The sequence below is a fragment of the Herpailurus yagouaroundi genome, unplaced genomic scaffold, assembly GCF_014898765.1.
Source record: "Herpailurus yagouaroundi ecotype Mexico unplaced genomic scaffold, PumYag 67793, whole genome shotgun sequence".
NCBI classification, from domain to species: domain Eukaryota; kingdom Metazoa; phylum Chordata; class Mammalia; order Carnivora; family Felidae; genus Herpailurus; species Herpailurus yagouaroundi.
This window is the reverse complement of record NW_024420586.1, coordinates 3,002,953-3,020,146: the sequence shown is the minus strand read 5'-3', so window position 1 is coordinate 3,020,146 and position 17,194 is coordinate 3,002,953. Positions and strand designations below refer to the sequence as shown.

Genomic DNA, 17,194 nt, shown 5'->3' with positions numbered 1-17,194 from the left:
ACAGTGAAGCTGCTGTCACACTGCAGAGCAGCAACTTTACCAGGTAACGTGGAATTCTACCATTTTTAAACATCTTTCTTAGATTCCTTCCTCAGGGCAGGGCCCGACTCAAAGGGGCGCATATGACAGAGCATACCGTCATTTAAGGGCTTTAGTACTGGCAGGGGCGCCTGGATGGCTCAGTCGCTTCAGCATCTGACTCCTGATTTTGGCTCAGGTCATGATCTCAGGGTCATGAGATCAAGCTCCACATTGGGCTTCGTGCTGAGTGTAAAGCCTGCTTAAGATTCTTTCTCTCCCCCTTCCCTGACTCTGCCCCTCCCCTGCGTGTGTGCGCATGCACGCGTGCGCACACACACACGTGCACACACACACACACACACTCTCTCTCTCTCTCTCTCTCTCACACAAAAGTTTTAAAAAAAAAAAGGTGGGGGCTTTAGTACTGGCAGGATATTAACGGTACTGAGGACAAGAGGGTGACTGATGTCACCACAGTAAAGAAACCAGCATACTCCAGGAAGAGGCCAAGGAAGTCTGCCTCCCACATTTCCAGCAAGGCCCGGAGGCTGATACCGGGTCCCCCAGGGAACGATCGAGAACATGAGCGTGAGGAGACAGGTAGGCCCTGAGGATGCAGAGGAGGGGTGTCTAACTTGGATTTGGTGAGGTTCACCAACGTTGTCCCAGGGTGTCAAAGGATCAATACGAGTGGGGTAGGAGGACCTTTCCACAAAAGAAATGCATGTGTCAAGGCACAGAGCTGTAACGTGGTAAGGTGCTCAGCGAGTAAAGTGTTTTCTAGAAGTACATATCCACATGCCCACTTTAAAGCTGAAGACAGTTTATGACTGGGAGAGATGCTAGTGGAAGCGTTTCTTCAAAGGAGAGGCCACATGGTGCCCTGCGGGTAACGCACACGTGGCCGGTGCCAGCCTTGCTGTAATGAGCACAACCACCTTAGGCGAGGCACTAGCCTTATTTTCTCATCTTTAATAAAAGGGGAGGTTAGAGCAACAGTATTTGAAGTTCTACGTCAATTGTTCAGTTTCATTTTTTAAAAAAACTATGACAGAACAGCTATCCTCAAGATGCTATTTGAGGATATAGACGACCCATATTCCTTTTAAACAACTGGGGAAGCCTCCAGATTTGCTTGTAGTGTTTTTTTTTTTTTTTCTTTTGACATTCCTTTCGGTAGGGACCAGAGGCTGGTGAAGACAATGCCTTTCAAAATTGTTTTTTTCATGAATTTTCTTGACTCCTATAAAAATGACTTCCTGTTTTCAACATGCTGAGTTAACAAACTCTGTCTCGAATAAATGATACAAAGTGTTGGATTTTATTCATACAAATAAAATATAATCTTATGTGCTTATCAGGTTGGACTTGAAAATGAAACTTAATTTGTGCCCTCAACCATTTTGCAGACTGATAGATATGTTGCTGTGTTTAATGACAAAGGGTTCGATTGTTGTTTGTCAATTAGAAACACTCAGCAGGGGAACAGAGTGTGGCCCGAGCAGGATCTAAATGCTGCCATGGTAACTTGGGGCTTTTCTCACTGCCTCAGTAGGACTGAGACAGAAAGGGCTCTGAAAATGCATACGCCACCTATATGTTTCCTGCTTATGTTGTTTAATATAAAAAACATAATGTGTTCATAATTTAACATTCTAATTATATAAACAAATGTGGTGGGGGAGGCTACAAAGCCCTGGGCGATCTGGGTCTCCACAGTATGCAGCACCCCGGGGTCCGGAGCACGAGGCAGCCAAACACACTCTAAGGCAACTTTGCCCGCCTGCTATTAACCTTCCGCTCTCACCGAGGGTAGCCCCAGGTGGTAAATGGGGCCTGGCAGCAGTCTTAACTAAAGGGAAATGCTGTTTGCCTCATCAGGAAGTGAGGTACTCAGCTCTGAGAGTTGCTAAGACACAATTAGAGAACAAATCTAGGTCCAAAGGATTCACAAAGATAGTAGTAGCGGGATAAAACGCCCCCTCCTCCAAATCACGCGGGAAACATTCGAATTCAAAGAGGCGTATTTAACCAGCCAGGGAGAAGTCTAGCCCATTCCCTTGGGAGTCTCTCCTCGTGTTCATGGCCTTTCCTTAAGCAGCAGTTTGAGATGCTTACCAGAGGGGCAGCTCTTGTGGGCTCCAGGCTAGGTCTAGGAGCAGTTGAATACATGTAGTTAAAAAGACGGTCTATTTTTCGAAGTGGGACGCCACCGCCTAGGTCACTTATCTGTAACGTACAAAATGTTTCAGAACAAATCAATCCATTCTTAGTACAAGGCAAGAAGTTCATTAAAGTACCTACCAGATAACTCTAAACTGTACGAGGGCTTTGAACCCCCAGTGAAATACGGTTCTCTCATCTAAACCTAAAACAAAGAGGGCAGGGAAACACCATAGGACCCGACAGGCTCGGGGCTGAGGTCTTGTTCAGCTCCCTGAAAAATGGGGTTCTGATAAGTTTAAATGAGGTAACAAGCGAAAGTTTTCTTCTCTTCCCTCTGATGCCGCAATGTCTAGGTACTATTCAATTAACTAGACAAAGTATCTGTGCAAGGGGCGCCTGGGTGGCGCAGTCGGTTAAGCGTCCGACTTCAGCCAGGTCACGATCTCGCGGTCCGTGAGTTCGAGCCCCGCGTTGGGCTCTGGGCTGATGGCTCAGAGCCTGGAGCCTGTTTCCGGTTCTGTGTCCCCCTCTCTCTCTGCCCCTCGCCCGTTCATGCTCTGTTTCTCTCTGTCCCAAAAATAAATAAACGTTGAAAAAAAAAATTCAAAGTATCTGTGCAAATAAAGCAGTCACCTTAATGGATAGGTCTTCTTTCCCCAGAGTAACAAGGGTTTTAACAGACGGGTAGGCTTCTTTCCTGTCTTCATAGAGTTCAACTGTCGCCCTCATTGAGTTCTGAAATAGTAAGACCTTTTTTTTAAGCATGCCGCTGACTCACAAACCATGACTTAAAAACAGAAACTAGCAGAGGATTGCTTATTGCACAACACCACTTTTGTGGAGCAGACAGATATTAGTTGGTTTTACACACCATTTTTTTTTTTTCCTCTAAAGAACTCAGCTAAATGTGTGTTTGGATCAAGGAAAATTTTCCCGATGCTTTATTTTGATTTTCATCTAGTTTCCTTCCCATCCATCACACTAAATATTTTTTTTCTTTTCTTCCTTTTTTCTTCTTGCTTTCACTTTGGAGTATTTAAATTATTCAGCTCTTAACCAAGAGGGATGTTTTTATCACATGTAACGAGGCTACAGAGGCGCACTGATGCACTTTAAGTCCTATTTATCAGTCTGCATTTACAGAGCACCTTTCCTCTACAGAAGGCGGAAAACCTGAGAGTATTCATGTTTCCCACAAAAATTAATCATTTGGCTGAGGGAAAAAAAAAGGCAATGTCAGTTAAAAAGAAATTCTGAAAAAGCCACAGCTGTTGAAGAGAAAGTTCACAATTGAATGCCCATCTCAACCTTAAAATGTTACATCAGTAACATTATAATTTTGGGAAGCAAATCAGCATAACTGATTTTTCAGGTGTTCAATTTAGGGTTTTACACATTGGAAGAAATGAAATTTTAGCTTAAACACCTTGTGCCTATAATACTGCTCTTATAAATGCCATGAGCTACTGATTGACAAAAGCAACAGCTTAAGTTGCAGAGTCTAAAGAGGTTTTGTTCTTTTGTTTTTTGGTGTTTCTTTTGGTCCAGTCCTCCCCCATATTTCCCCTCTGCTTCCATCAGATCTTCTGAATGGACTCCAATGTGTAAAAGGGTTACGGTATCACCCAATACTAAAACAAATGCTAATGCACAAACATGGTTAATGTTTACAAACACAGATATGCAAAAACACGTATTTATTTTGATCTGGCTACCATCAATAAAGCCTCTACCAGGTTTGGAAACTAAAATGCATCTCTCATCTCATAAGTGAAGAAAAAACAGGATGGATTTTACATAAAATCACTAAGGTACAATTAAGCTTCAAAATCAATATGTACTAATATTCACGAAAACTATACTGTACACAGCAATTTTTCATCTCACAGTGTACAAATTATAAAACCCACAGGGTATCAGAAATAGAATTTTTAAAATGGTTATGCAAAACCTTTTCTTATGCTAATCTAATGAATCCATTATGCCTTGAATCAAAGTAATTTAAAATGAAGACTTTTTTCCATGTTTTTAAATTCCACTTACCTTGAACAACTCAAACAGCATGTGAAACAGATGAGAGGGCACATAAACTACCTGAATAGGTTTGTCTGGAGCTTTGGCTGAAAACAGAGACAAAACCATCAACGAGTAAGGACCAAAACTACAAGAAAGCCAAGAAAGCCGCTGGTATTCTATTTTTCAAGTACATAAAAAAGAACTCTACACAAAAGGCTAATTTAGGTTCCCACCTCCAGAGGTAGGGCTGAGCAAAAACATATGCTTGGAAGTCCAACCAATTTGGGGAGAAATCCTGTTCCCTCACTTACCAGCTATGTGACCTTGGGCAGATTATTCAATTTCTCTGAAACTGGAGCAAGACTGGAATATTATCACCTATGTCATAATATTCTGAGTTTTATTGAAGTCATCTAAATATTTCTCAGTTTTTTTTCAAATTCGGGGACATCACCCCCACTGGTGACCCCAGTGGTGATCAGGAGGAATGTGAAGCCACAGCAGAAAAGGGGCACATCTTCTTGGCTAACTGGACAAAACAGCAATGTTAAATCCTGTTTGGTTTCAACAAATGAGGCACATTATAGAGTAGCATTTAAGGTTCACATAACTTTTCTACTAGTAGCTAGCAGATAAACTCCCACCCCTTCCCTGAGAGACCCCCAGTCTTTTCTCCTTGCATTAAGGATCTCTGGAGGAAAATACGAGAAATACTGAATCCCATGTCAGGCACCAAGAACAGCGTATGGGCTATAGAGTAGATGCTGCAAAATGGGGTCCTTCCTCCTCCTTGTGACCAGAAATCACTTAGGAGACGGAACCTACGTGAACTTCCTCAAGGAGAATGCAGACATACTCAGCCGTGTTATAATTTCAACCTAACTACTTCCTCTAATAAAGTAACAGGGATATAAAGTAGAGCAAACATTTGTTTGGCTCTTAGCAATTTACAAAGAGCTTCTGCCTGCATTAGCCAATCGCGTTCTCCCTCCTGACAGTACTATGTGGCTCACAGAGGGGTAGTATTATTGTGGGCGAGGGCACAGGCTTTGCAGAGGCTACGTGACTTGCCTACTGAAATGGAAGAGGCCTGAAATCAGACAACTGAACCAAGAGCTTCTGACTCTAAATCCTGAACTCTTTGATGATCAGCTTTTTTGGCAAGTACTATGTCAAATACATAATTTAAGATTTAAAAAAATTTTTTAAAGGTTTTTATTTATTTTTGAGACAGAGAGAGACAGAGCACGAGCAGGGGAGGGGCAGAGAGAGAGGGAGACAGAGAATGCGCAGCAGGCTCGAGGCTCTGAGTCGTCAGCACAGAGCCCGACGCGGGGCTCGAACTCACAGACCGTGAGATCATGACCTGAGCTGAAGTCGGACACTTAACTGACTGAGCCACCCGGGCGTCCCAATTTAAGATTTTTCTTAAAAAAAAAAAAAAAAAAAAAAAGTAGAAGTCCTTCTACCCTTTCCCATCTCAACCCCCAGTCTGCACCCGGAGGCAGCCACTTGTTACTGTTTCTGCTTTAGTCTTTTGGTTGATAATATGACCACTCTGTTCTGTAACCCTGATTAACTCTTCTGTACTTTGTCTCTAGGTTCTTTTTTAAAAAGCTGAAAATTGATAGTGTTGGTAGCATCCTAAGTAGGTAAATACTGGTCACTGCAGAGCAGCCACAACAGTGTGTAGAACCACATTTCCTCCCCCGTGATTCCAATGACATGTTTCATGTGTCGCATGAAGGAGAAAGTTCTCAGCCCTAAGGTGAAATGGATTCTCTTAATCCTCCACCAACTGCTCAAAATCATGCTACCCTTTTTGAGGTCACTGAATATTTGGACTGTGTCCTTCTTACACAGTTTCATCTATTCCCTGGTGCTTCTAATAACCCTTCCTCTTGGGTAACTGGACAAGGTACATATGCTTCCCTTTCCTTACTGTATCAGTAAGATCTCCCAGCTTACCGTTCTAGTACATGGTATCCATTCCATTCTTTATGATTTTTCAAACTAGAATTGTCTTCCAAACATGCTGCGTAGCCATCATCTTCAAACTGTTTTTGATTAAAGTTCCAGTATGTTCTTCACTATTTTTTATATCCATATTATATACACCATCAAGTCAGTCAAGTCGCCTAACTCAGAAAGGGGTGCTTGGGAAATGCATTTCTCAAACCTTACACCCTCTGACTCACTTGATTGAAGGTTTGGCTAGGTACAAAATTCTGGGTTCAAAATAATTTTCTCTCAGAATTTAGAAAAGGAGGTAGTCTTCCGGCCATGGCAGTGCAGCTGCTAAGTTTAATGCTAGTCAGGTTCTTGTTACCCTGCTGGGTGTCATCTGAGGTCTGATACACCTTGGTTGTAATATTGTTGAAGAATGAGGAACTGGCTTAATCATTTGAGGTGGCCGCTGTCCATTTGCCCCTTCGGCCGTCACCTAAATGAGAAGGCTGACTTGTGGCACCCTGCGTACCTAGTCACGGCTTTTCAAATGACTTTAGGATAGGCACACAGTAAGCTGGCCTCTGACCAGAGGGTTCCCCAAATGCTCAAATGAAGAGGGCTTTACTTTGGGCTAACAACATGTACATGAATAGCCCCAGTTTTTCCAAGGTTTTTCTTTTTTTTTTTTTTTTAATGTGTATTTATTTATTTTGAGAGAGAAAGAGCGTATGCAGGGGAGGGGCAGAAAGGGAGAGAGAGAATTCCAAGCAGGCTCCACGGTGCCAGCGCGGAGGCTGACTCGGGGCTTGATCTGTGAGCCGACATCAAGAGTCGGATGCCTAACCGACTGAGCCACCTAGGCACCCCTTTCCAAGGTTATTTTTGAAGAAAGTACTCTGATTTGAATTTTTGCACCCCAGGGAGAACGCTTCTGACCGTAGGCAGAGCACAGCCCGAGTCCAGTGCTCCCCACTGCCCCTCCATGCTCTGTCTCAGACCAGCTTTCAAGCGAACCCTAGCTTTTAGCTTCCTTTTCCAGTCCTTTGCACCTCCTGGCTCTGCTCCCAGAGTCCCTCCACCTTTGCAGTAGCCTCTCCTTTGTGGCTTCTCCCGTTCTGTCACATAATCAGCATACCTCCATCTGTTTACTTCCTGGCAGGAGGTGACGTAAGTGGTCCACTGATGGTCCCCCCTGGTTTCTTTGCTGTTTTGCTTTGTATTCCTTTATTGCCATTTTAATGGAGCCCTAGGAAGGAGTTGAACCCTCAGCCTATCTTGTACCAAAGGGCATGATCAGTTATATAAAGAGCCTTCTGAATTCAATCTTTTCACTCCAGATCTTTTTCCCAATCTACTCTTTGATATTTTTTTCTTTTCAGTTGAATCAACATTCTTCTTACTTGTACTTCTATTTTCTTTGGGAACATTAGCAGGTTAGATGTCTCTCCTTCCTTATAAGACCATGTCCAATGCTTTTGTCCATGACTCTTACCTAACCCTGGGTCCAATGGCTTTTATGTAGTGGACCTTTAACAGATGCTTGTTAACTTTCTAAAATAAGACACAAATGCAATATGAATTTTCCATTTAAGGGCACATTTTTAAAAGTCAATGGGAAAAAATGGGCCAGGTTTTTCATGCTCAAGACTCAAGAAATAGCCAAGTCTCTATTCTGCAGAGTCATTGCTCCAAATACCGTTACATTTAATAAGTAGCAACAGAACTTAACACAGGATACAAAGGATTTTATTTTCAGATTGTTCTCTCTCCTATAACAATGAAAAACTAGAGGCTAAGCAGAAAGAAATGCATTTAAGAGAAAATAAGTAGCTGGGCACTTGGAGGTGATTAATCAAGTCCAAAAGTCAATGGGTAAGCCTACTAAAAACAGTACACGGTGTGGTTCAAAGTCATACTGGGATCAAGTCCTGATTCTGGCATGTAACAGATACATTAATAGGTATTTAAACCAGCTGGGCCTCGGTATTCCATATGTAAAATGGGCACAGTACATATCTGTGTAACTAGTTTACACAGAGCCTGCCACAACTAAGTAGTCAATAAATGCTGGCTAGTATCGTTACTAAATAATTAACTTTACAGTGTTAACAGGGCCACCAGCAATGGCTTTTTGATTGCTGTACAGAACCGCTGGCCCAAAACTACACACAAAAGTATCCAATATGGGGAAACTAGAAATCAAAGATCCCAGGACACACACCTTTTCTGTAAACTCTCTTATAACAAGACATGTGTGGTATGACGTCAACTTTTTAGGTTGCCCACCAAACCCAAAGCTATAAACGAAACTGTTGACAGGAGAGACTGGTCTAGAAATGGTGAAGAAATGCAAGTAGTAAGTCTTAGCCTTCCCAAGTCAACCCTGACTTCCAGTAGCCACCCTTTTAAAAATATCCAGTCTGGGTCTGGTGCTTTATTTAAGGCGCCAGAAACAGCATCCTTTTATCATCACACAAGGTGATCTTACAGATGAGGAAGTCCCCATCTCTAGTCAGAATCCATGTCCCCGCAGTCTGGCTAGCTACAAAGCTCACATCCTTCCTCTGAGCCATACTGCCTCACTACAAGGATTCACAACAGGTAACAAAAGAGGTTTCTTTGCCTCATGTTTTGGCAAGCGATTTCTCAGGAAATCAGAAAGCTAAAATGAGAACAAGTATGATGAAATGGCTACTTGTCTTTGGAGAAACCTACATGGGTTTCATGGCAAGTCAAGAAATAGCCGAAACCTGGGGTGCCCGTATGGCTCAGTCGGTGAAGCGTCTGACTCTTGATTTCGGCTCAGGTCATGATCTCGCGGCTCGTGAGTTCGAGCTCTGCATCGGGCTCTGTGCTGACAGTGCAGAGCCGGCTTGGGATTCTCTCTCTCCCTCTTTGCCCCTCCCCCACTCTCACTTGCTCTCTCTCTCAAAATAAACAAACTTTAAAATATGTTTTTAAAAAAAGGAAAGCTGAAACCTGATGTAAGATAAATAAAATTCTGTTCTTTTTAATACTCCTGTTAAGTTACAAAATGGATAATAAAGAAAGTTTATTACAGCTGGCTCCCAATACCCAGAAGTCTAGTGATGAGTGGTAAATCCTGATGCCGTTCACCAAGTATGTTCTCCACCATCCTATTTACTGCTTTCTCAGCGGTCTACACTGGGAAAGGAAAAACACCCAAAAATTCAGATGAAAAAAAAAAAAAAAGATGATAGGTCACACTAATGGCAAAATTCTCACGCAGCAACAGTGCTCTCTCAGGTTGGTGGCAGTCCCCTGCTCTGAAGTGCAGGGCAGAGGGCAGTGCTGTTATCCACTACTGTTCAGGGCACCCGGTGGGTGATGGAAGCAACGAGAAAGAAGATGCTATGCTAGCTCATGCAGGCTCTAACAATGAATCCACGGGAATCTGGATCTGGCAGATTTCCTTCGGGAAAAACTGAGGCAGCTACCGTGCTGTGGGAAACACCCACTCTCTATAAAGTGACAACATCCATTAAGGGGTTGAACACTGACCTCTGACCTGCATCTCTAACGCAGAACCTGTGAGCGCTAAAGCAAAGTCCTTAACCATGCCCACAAAGAACTTTGACATTCAGGAAATGATAAAGAGCAATCATAAACACATTACCCAAAGCAACAGGAAACTAGAGGTGGCCTATAACCACCAGCATTTATTTCTCTTAAAGATGGGAAGAGTGGCTCCAAAAATCATGCATGAGACAGTGCTAAAAACAGTCATTAATCTCCTCTCCTGGTGAGGTGTGCTGCCCAGTGTGACCGCTTCACTGAGAAGGAACGGGGGGACACGGCTGGCTCCCGGGATCAGCAAAAGCAGGCTCGCTGCTCTGGCCTTTACAGCGAGTGAGGCTGCCATTCACACGAAACAGCAGCTGGTTACCACCTGCGAATTTAAGTCCCGTGTTTGACAAACAGAAATCTATACAGGGAGGTCAGGCCTTGCCCAGCCTGTAAGGAGGAGGAGAGAGAACACAGAGATGCTTCTACTCGGGAATACTCCAGCAAAGTCCCTTCTGCTGTGGCAATGTATTGACTACAAATATGGAGAACCCAACAGACTGTGAAAGCAGCTTTGATTGCATACGTTCTGGAAGAACGGAGGGGCGAATATCCTGAAACGGCAGCCTCAAGTCTTTCCACGTTTTGACCTCATTGCAAGTAAAATACATTTTTGGTAGACGTTTGAGAGGGAACTGGGTTTATCTTTAATTGTAAGTGCCCACACCCTAAGAATCGGTCATTCCACTTCTAGGAACCCAACTGACACAAAGACTTCCACGTGTTCACAGATTTTCCCACCCTCCAGATACAGACCCACACACACCCTGCACCGCTCATTACAAGGAATATGGGGAAATTAGAAATCCTAAATGTTCACTCACTGGTAGATGATTAAATAAATCACTGCAGTTTACGCTGTGGATAATCTCTAAATGCCATTAATAAACGCAAAGATCTTCAAGGCAGAAGTGAAAAACACCAGTGACAGCACATGTATAGTTTCAACCCCATTTACATAAAAAAAACCAAAGCTCTGTACAGTCCCGAGACAGTAGAGGACTCTCACTTTTTACTCTACATTCTGTATTGTTTGTATTTTTCCAACGAGCATGTCTCTTTTGTAACTAACAAATAAATAAAGGTAACATGTAAGTAAGTATACAATCCTATGACGAAGATAACAATCAGTCATGACCCTACTATCCAGAAAGCTGCTGTATTTTGGTGCTATGAATCCTCCAAAATATTCTCCAATGAACTTGCACTACTACAAACTTTGATAGGCTGTGTATAAAAAGCTCACCTTTTCCCATACATTCAATATTCTTTTTTAAAAAAAATTTTTTTTGAAAGAGAGAGAGGGCACACATGAACACGCATGGGGAAGGGGCAGAAGGAGAGGGGGACAGAGGATCTGAAGCAGGCTCTGTGCTGACAGCAGACAGCCCGATGCCAGGCTGGAAGTCAAAAACCGTGAGATCATGACCTGAGCCGAAGTCGGAGGCTTAACTGAATGAGTTACCCAAGTGCCCCTCGATATTCTTTCAAAGCATTATTTTGAATGGCTGCTTAGTGTTCTATCTTATGAGTGTACCACAATGTATTTAAATAATCTTCTATCTAGTATGGAAAACTTGGGTTGTTTTCTCACTTTTCTGTGTAAGAAAACCACTGTGATCATTATTCTTATACGTACATCTGTGCACACCTTACTTTCTTAGAATACATTTTCTGATGGTTAATTTACCAGACCAAAGAATAAGACCATTACTAAATTTAATTTACTAGACGAAGAGAAAGGACACCAGTAGCATTTTCTGAGAAAGGCTGTACCAGTTTAAACTTCTACCCAAAATGTGTAAGTGTTGGTGACAGAGTGACAGAGTAGTTTTCTGGGCACCAATTCAAAGCATCACAACGTTTTAATCACTGCCACTTTGAAAGACAACATTTCTCTATTTTTGTTTGTTGTTCTTTGATTAGTCTAGTTAAACGCGTTCCCGTATGTTTAGTGACTGCTTGGCATTTGTTATTTTGAGAATTGCCTATTTACAGGTTTGTGCATCTTCTACCTTGATCACTTCTGTTCCAAGAACTCTGAGTTCTAACAGATCACAAACTCTTGTACAAAAACTCCTTACAACAATATACCTAGGTGACCTAAGAGATAGAAAAGTTTTACAAGATATAAGAGGAAAAAGTAGCATACTTTTAGGATCTCATTGAAAGGTAGCTAAGGTATCAGATTTTTAGTCAACTTCCTTGCATTTAAGGTTAAAATTATTTTTCTTTTACCATTAAATTCTTCAACTTCCAGCTCTGGGGCGACCAGGTAATACTGTTCACACAGCATCTTGGCGGTTTCATATGCATCTGTAAAGAAAAAAAAGAGTTTAGCTTTTGACACAAGCAGATAGACAGACATACAGATACATAAACAAAATCAGGGCAGTTTCTAACCAGACGGATTTAGAATTATTGTTTTTTTTTTAAAAAATAGTCTTTTTTGGCTGTAATAGAATTGTTATGACTGAACCAAAATTTCTCTTCCTTTAAAGTTTTAATGACTACAAAAGTATCAAAATACTGCACTAATGACAATATGGCCAGTCGTCTACTAACCATACATTTATTTAACTTTTAAATATTCCTAAAAGGTATTTTTCACAAAAATTTATAAACTGTACTTTTGAACACCATGCAACCTGACTAAATTGCAGCATAAGAGATTTGTTGTTACACTATTATTGACTATACTCCCTCGGCCGTACTTTTCATCTCTGTGACTTACTTATTTTCTAACTGGAAGATCGTACCTCTCCATCAATTTCACCTATCCACCCACCCGCCCTTCTAGCAACCACCAGTTTGTTCCCTGTATTTGTGAGTCTGTTTGTTCGTTTGTTTTGTTGCTTAGATTCCATAGGTAAATGAAATCATATGGTATTTGTCTTTCTTTGTCTGACTTATTTCACTTAACACAATACCCTCTAGGACCATCCATATAGCCATAAATGGCAAGATCTCATTTTTTATGGCTGAGTGATGTTCCATTGTATGTAGATACCACTTTTTCTTCATCCACTTACCTATCGATGGACACCTGGGTTGCTTCCGTATCTTGGCTACTGTAAGTAATGCTGCCATAAACGTAGGGGTGCCTATATCTTCGAATCAGTGTTTCTGTTTCCCTTGGGTAAAAACCCCCAAGTGGAATTACTGGATCATACGGTACTTCAATTTTTAGTTTTCTGAGGACCCTCCATAATGTTTTCCATAGTGCCTGGACCAAATACATTCCCCCAAGAGTGCAGGAGGGTTCCCTTTTCTCCACATCCTCACCAGCACTTGTTATTCTTGTCGTTTTGACACTAGCCATTATGACCGGTGTGAGGTGCTATCTCTTTGTGGGTATGATTTGCACGGTGACGACACTTACTGTGGTGAACAGTGAGTTATGTATAGAATTGTTCAATCACTATGCTGTACACCTGAAAGTAACGTAACATTGTATGTCAACTATACTTCGAAAAAAATTTTCAGTTAAAATAAAAACTAAATGACATTCCAGGAAAGGCAAAACCATAGAGACAACAGAACGATCGGTGGTTTTCGGAGGTTCAGGGGGAGGTAGGAAGGGCAGGGATGAACAGGAAGAGCATGGGGCGTGTTTAGGGCAGTGAAACTATTCTGTATGTACTGCAATGGTGGGTGTATGACATTATGCATTTGTTAAAGGCAACAGAACAGCACAACACAAAGAGTGAGGCTGAATGTAATCCATAGGCTTTAGTTAATAATAATATACCAGTGTTGGTTCATGAACTGAAATAAAAAGGATTTTAAAATAATCTTTTTAAAAAATAATACTGCCCAAAGTCTTAAGATGTGCCAATTATTTGTAATGAATTATCAGTAAGTATTTGCTGGAAGAAGGGATTTCCATGGGCCACACACTCTAAGTTAGCGGGGACACTACCATAGCTTAAAAAGGTCCTTTAGGGGCGCCTGGGTGGCGCAGTCGGTTAAGCGTCCGACTTCAGCCAGGTCACGATCTCGCGGTCCGTGAGTTCGAGCCCCGCGTCGGGCTCTGGGCTGATGGCTCAGAGCCTGGAGCCTGTTTCCAATTCTGTGTCTCCCTCTCTGTCTGCCCCTCCCCCGTTCATGCTCTGTCTCTCTCTGTCCCAAAAATAAATAAATGTTGAAAAAAAAAATTAAAAAAAAAAAAAAGGTCCTTTAAGTTACTTAAAGGTAACACAGTGGGGCTGATATTTATCAAAGTCTGAGGAACAAGAGTTCACTTCTAAAAGGAAAAAAAAGACACAGGGTAAGAAGATCTGGGCTATTAAAGAACTAGCTGGAACAGAATTCAGGCAGTTAGATCTCAAAAGATGGAAAACATTCAGAAAGCTAAAGTGCATTATTATAGACTGCATGGGTGCCTTTTCTCTTGAACTATAAACAATCTGAGGTCAGGGTTTGTGTTTTCCACGTGGTTTGTAACCCATACAGAACTTAGTATATACCTATTAGATGGTCAATACATATTCTTCCTTTGATAAATTTTAAACCTTTTGATAATTTATTTTAAAAACAGCTTTACTGGGGCGCCTGGGTGGCTCAGTCGCTTAGTCAGCCGACTTCGGCTCAGGTCATGATCTTGCGGTCCGTGAGTTCTGGCCCCACGTCAGGCTCTGTGCTGACAGCTCGGAGCCTGGAGCCTGCTTCAGATTGTGTCTCCCTCTCTCTGACCCTCCCCTGTTCATGCTCTGTCTCTCCCTGTCTCAAAAATAAATAAACGTTAAAAAAAAAATTTAAAAAAATAAAAGTTTAAAAAAATAAAAACAGCTTTACTGAGGGGTGCCTAGGTGGCTCAGACGGTTAAGTGTCCGAGTCTTGGGTTCAGCTCAGGTCATGATCTCATGCTTCATGGGTTTGAGCCCCACGTCGGGCTCTGCGCTGACAGTGCGGAGCCTGCTTGGGATTCTCTTTCTCTCCCTCTCTCTGCCCCTTCCCTGCTCGCACTGTCTCTCTCAAAATAAGAAATAAACATTAAAAAAACAGCTTTACTGAGATACAATTCTCATACCCACATAAGTCACCCATTTAAAGCATATACACAATTCCGTGGTTTTTAGTGTATTTTCAGTGCTATGCATCCGTCCCCACGATCAATTTCACATTTTCATCACCAGGGAAATAAACTCCATGACCATGGGCAATCGTCTCCCTCCACCCAGCCCTAGGCAGCCACGGGTCTACTTTCTCTCTACAGACTTGCTATTCTGGACACTTTACATAAGTGGAATCACACAATACATGGCCTTTGGTGCCTAGCTTCTCTCACGGAGCAGAATGTTTTCAGGGGTCACCCATGTTGCAGCGTCTAGCAGTACTTTATTCCTTCTCATTGCTGAACAGTGTTACACTGTACACAAACACATTTTGTTTCTCCATTTGTTGAGGGACATCCGGATTGTTTCCCCTTTTTGGCTACTATGAATAATGCTGCCATGAACATTCATGTCCACGTGTTTTTTGTAAACATATGTTTTCATTTCCCTTGGGTATATACCCAGGAGAGGAAAACTGCATGATCACAAGGTATCACAATGTTTAAACATTTGAGGCACAGCCAGAATCTTATCCAAAGTGACATTTTCTTAAAGTTCACCTTCACAATTTCTAAAGATCAGATACTCAGATTACTTTAAAACGCTTCATAGGTGCATTTGCAATATTCTCACCTGGACACCAGCGCTTTGGAGACAGGCTTGTGCTTTTTTCATATTCCTCACATCAATACTGTGCATAGAGTGGATACTTGTTTAAGATTCAAGAGGTAAGAGAAAGAGGGAAGGAAGGAAGAAAAGGGGAGGGGGGAAATAAGGCCTACAGAATTTAAGTATGTTAAAATTTAACACTGTCAACCTAAAATAATATAAAGATTCAGGTATGTTCCGACCAAAGAGCTTGGTTCATTTACCTCATATTGCTGTCCAATTAAAATTTTACGTAACATTTGGCCTCAGAGTAAAAATTCTAATTACTAAACTTTTAGAATCAAACCTCTGTAAAGAATCACAAATACGGACACTGGAATAACTATGACAAGATGAAATAATGAGGGACAGCCAATTGAAATGTTAGTAAGAGGGGAAAAGTATTTTTAAAATGAAGAGTCGATCAGTGTGAAAACAGACGTTAAAGTAGCATTGAATTTAAACTCTAATAAAAGAAAATGAAAATTTGGAATTATACTAAACTCACAAGTTTTTTCCTAGAGTGTAAGAAACCTCATCAAACATCAGTAAAGTAGTTTCATAAAAAGATAAGAAATCAACACTCCCTCTTTGCTTTGGCTACACCACTCAACAATGCTATATCTCCACCTAGTGACACGAGAGCACAGAGCCGACCGAGAGCCTCGAAGACCACTTTCTTTAAACCAATGAATAATGAAATCTGAAAATGGAGCTTCGTTAACCACATACAGAGCCGAAACACCTCCACAAAACAACTCCTTCAAGTATAGGACACCTTTAAAGACATTTAAACATCGTTCTTCCATCCACTATAGATAGAAAAGAACCCAGTCCCACTAAATGTGCTAGTTCCTCATGGCATTAGCTTGGCCAGGAGCATGAGATTATAACAGCATTATTCAGAAAAGGTATTATGTAAATATAACATGGGCAAGATGACAGAGCCCAGAAAGAAGCAGTCAACTTGAAACTCAAAGACCCAGTATGATTCCTAAAACCACATGTGAATAAGGATTTTTAAACCCCACTACTAATTACAGTGTATCGATGCTGTAATTAAAAACTGCATTATGGAGGCACCTGGCTGGGTCAGTTGGGAGAGCATGCGACTCTTGATCTCGGGGCCGTGAGTTCAAGCCCCATGTTGGGACTAGAGCTTACTTAAAAAACAAACAAACAAACAAACAAACAAACAGAAGGAAGGAAGGAAGGAAGGAAGGAAGGAAGGAAGGAAGGAAGGAAGAAAAAAAGAAATGCATCATGATCCTGAAAAACTCAAGACATTACAAAAAGATTCACATACACCAGCCAGCCAAAAGTATTTGTGGGGCAGTAATGGTAAAATCATATATTCATATTCATAAATTCCCATAACACATTATAATACCATGGACACAAACATGCCTAGTAAGCATTCCTTAGGTTGAAGAATCTTCCTGCCCATGAGAAAGTTCTCAAAGTGTAGTCAATTACACTGATGACAGATGTTCTTTTTGGTCAGACTGGGAACCAAAGGTCCAGAGTGTTTTCCAAACCTGGCTGTATGCAGAATTCATTACCAAGTTAAAAAAAAAAAAAGTACACATTATAAACGTACCCCTAGAGATTATGATACAGTTGGTCCATATTGAGGCCTGGGAATCCATATTTTATTTTTATTTTTTAAACGTTTATTTTGAGAGAGGGAGGGAGAGAGAGAGAGAGGGAGAGAGGGAAGGAGAGAGGTTAGGAGAGAGGGAGAGAGGGAG

At 41.6% G+C, this 17,194-nt stretch overlaps 1 protein-coding gene across 4 annotated transcripts in view; it reads right to left on the bottom strand.

Moving 5' to 3' along the window:
- Window positions 1–17,194, bottom strand: part of PDK3 (pyruvate dehydrogenase kinase 3) — a 71,682-nt gene that overhangs the window by 8,484 nt on the left and 46,004 nt on the right. For all 4 annotated transcript variants that reach the window (XM_040468925.1, XM_040468924.1, XM_040468923.1 and 1 more), the window contains exons 6-9: window positions 11,977–12,054; window positions 4,231–4,307; window positions 2,821–2,922; window positions 2,140–2,250 (exon numbers count right to left, since the gene is read on the bottom strand). In XM_040468925.1, the coding sequence (XP_040324859.1) occupies window positions 2,140–2,250; window positions 2,821–2,922; window positions 4,231–4,307; window positions 11,977–12,054 (368 nt within the window). The remainder of the gene's footprint in view (window positions 1–2,139; window positions 2,251–2,820; window positions 2,923–4,230; window positions 4,308–11,976; window positions 12,055–17,194) is intronic.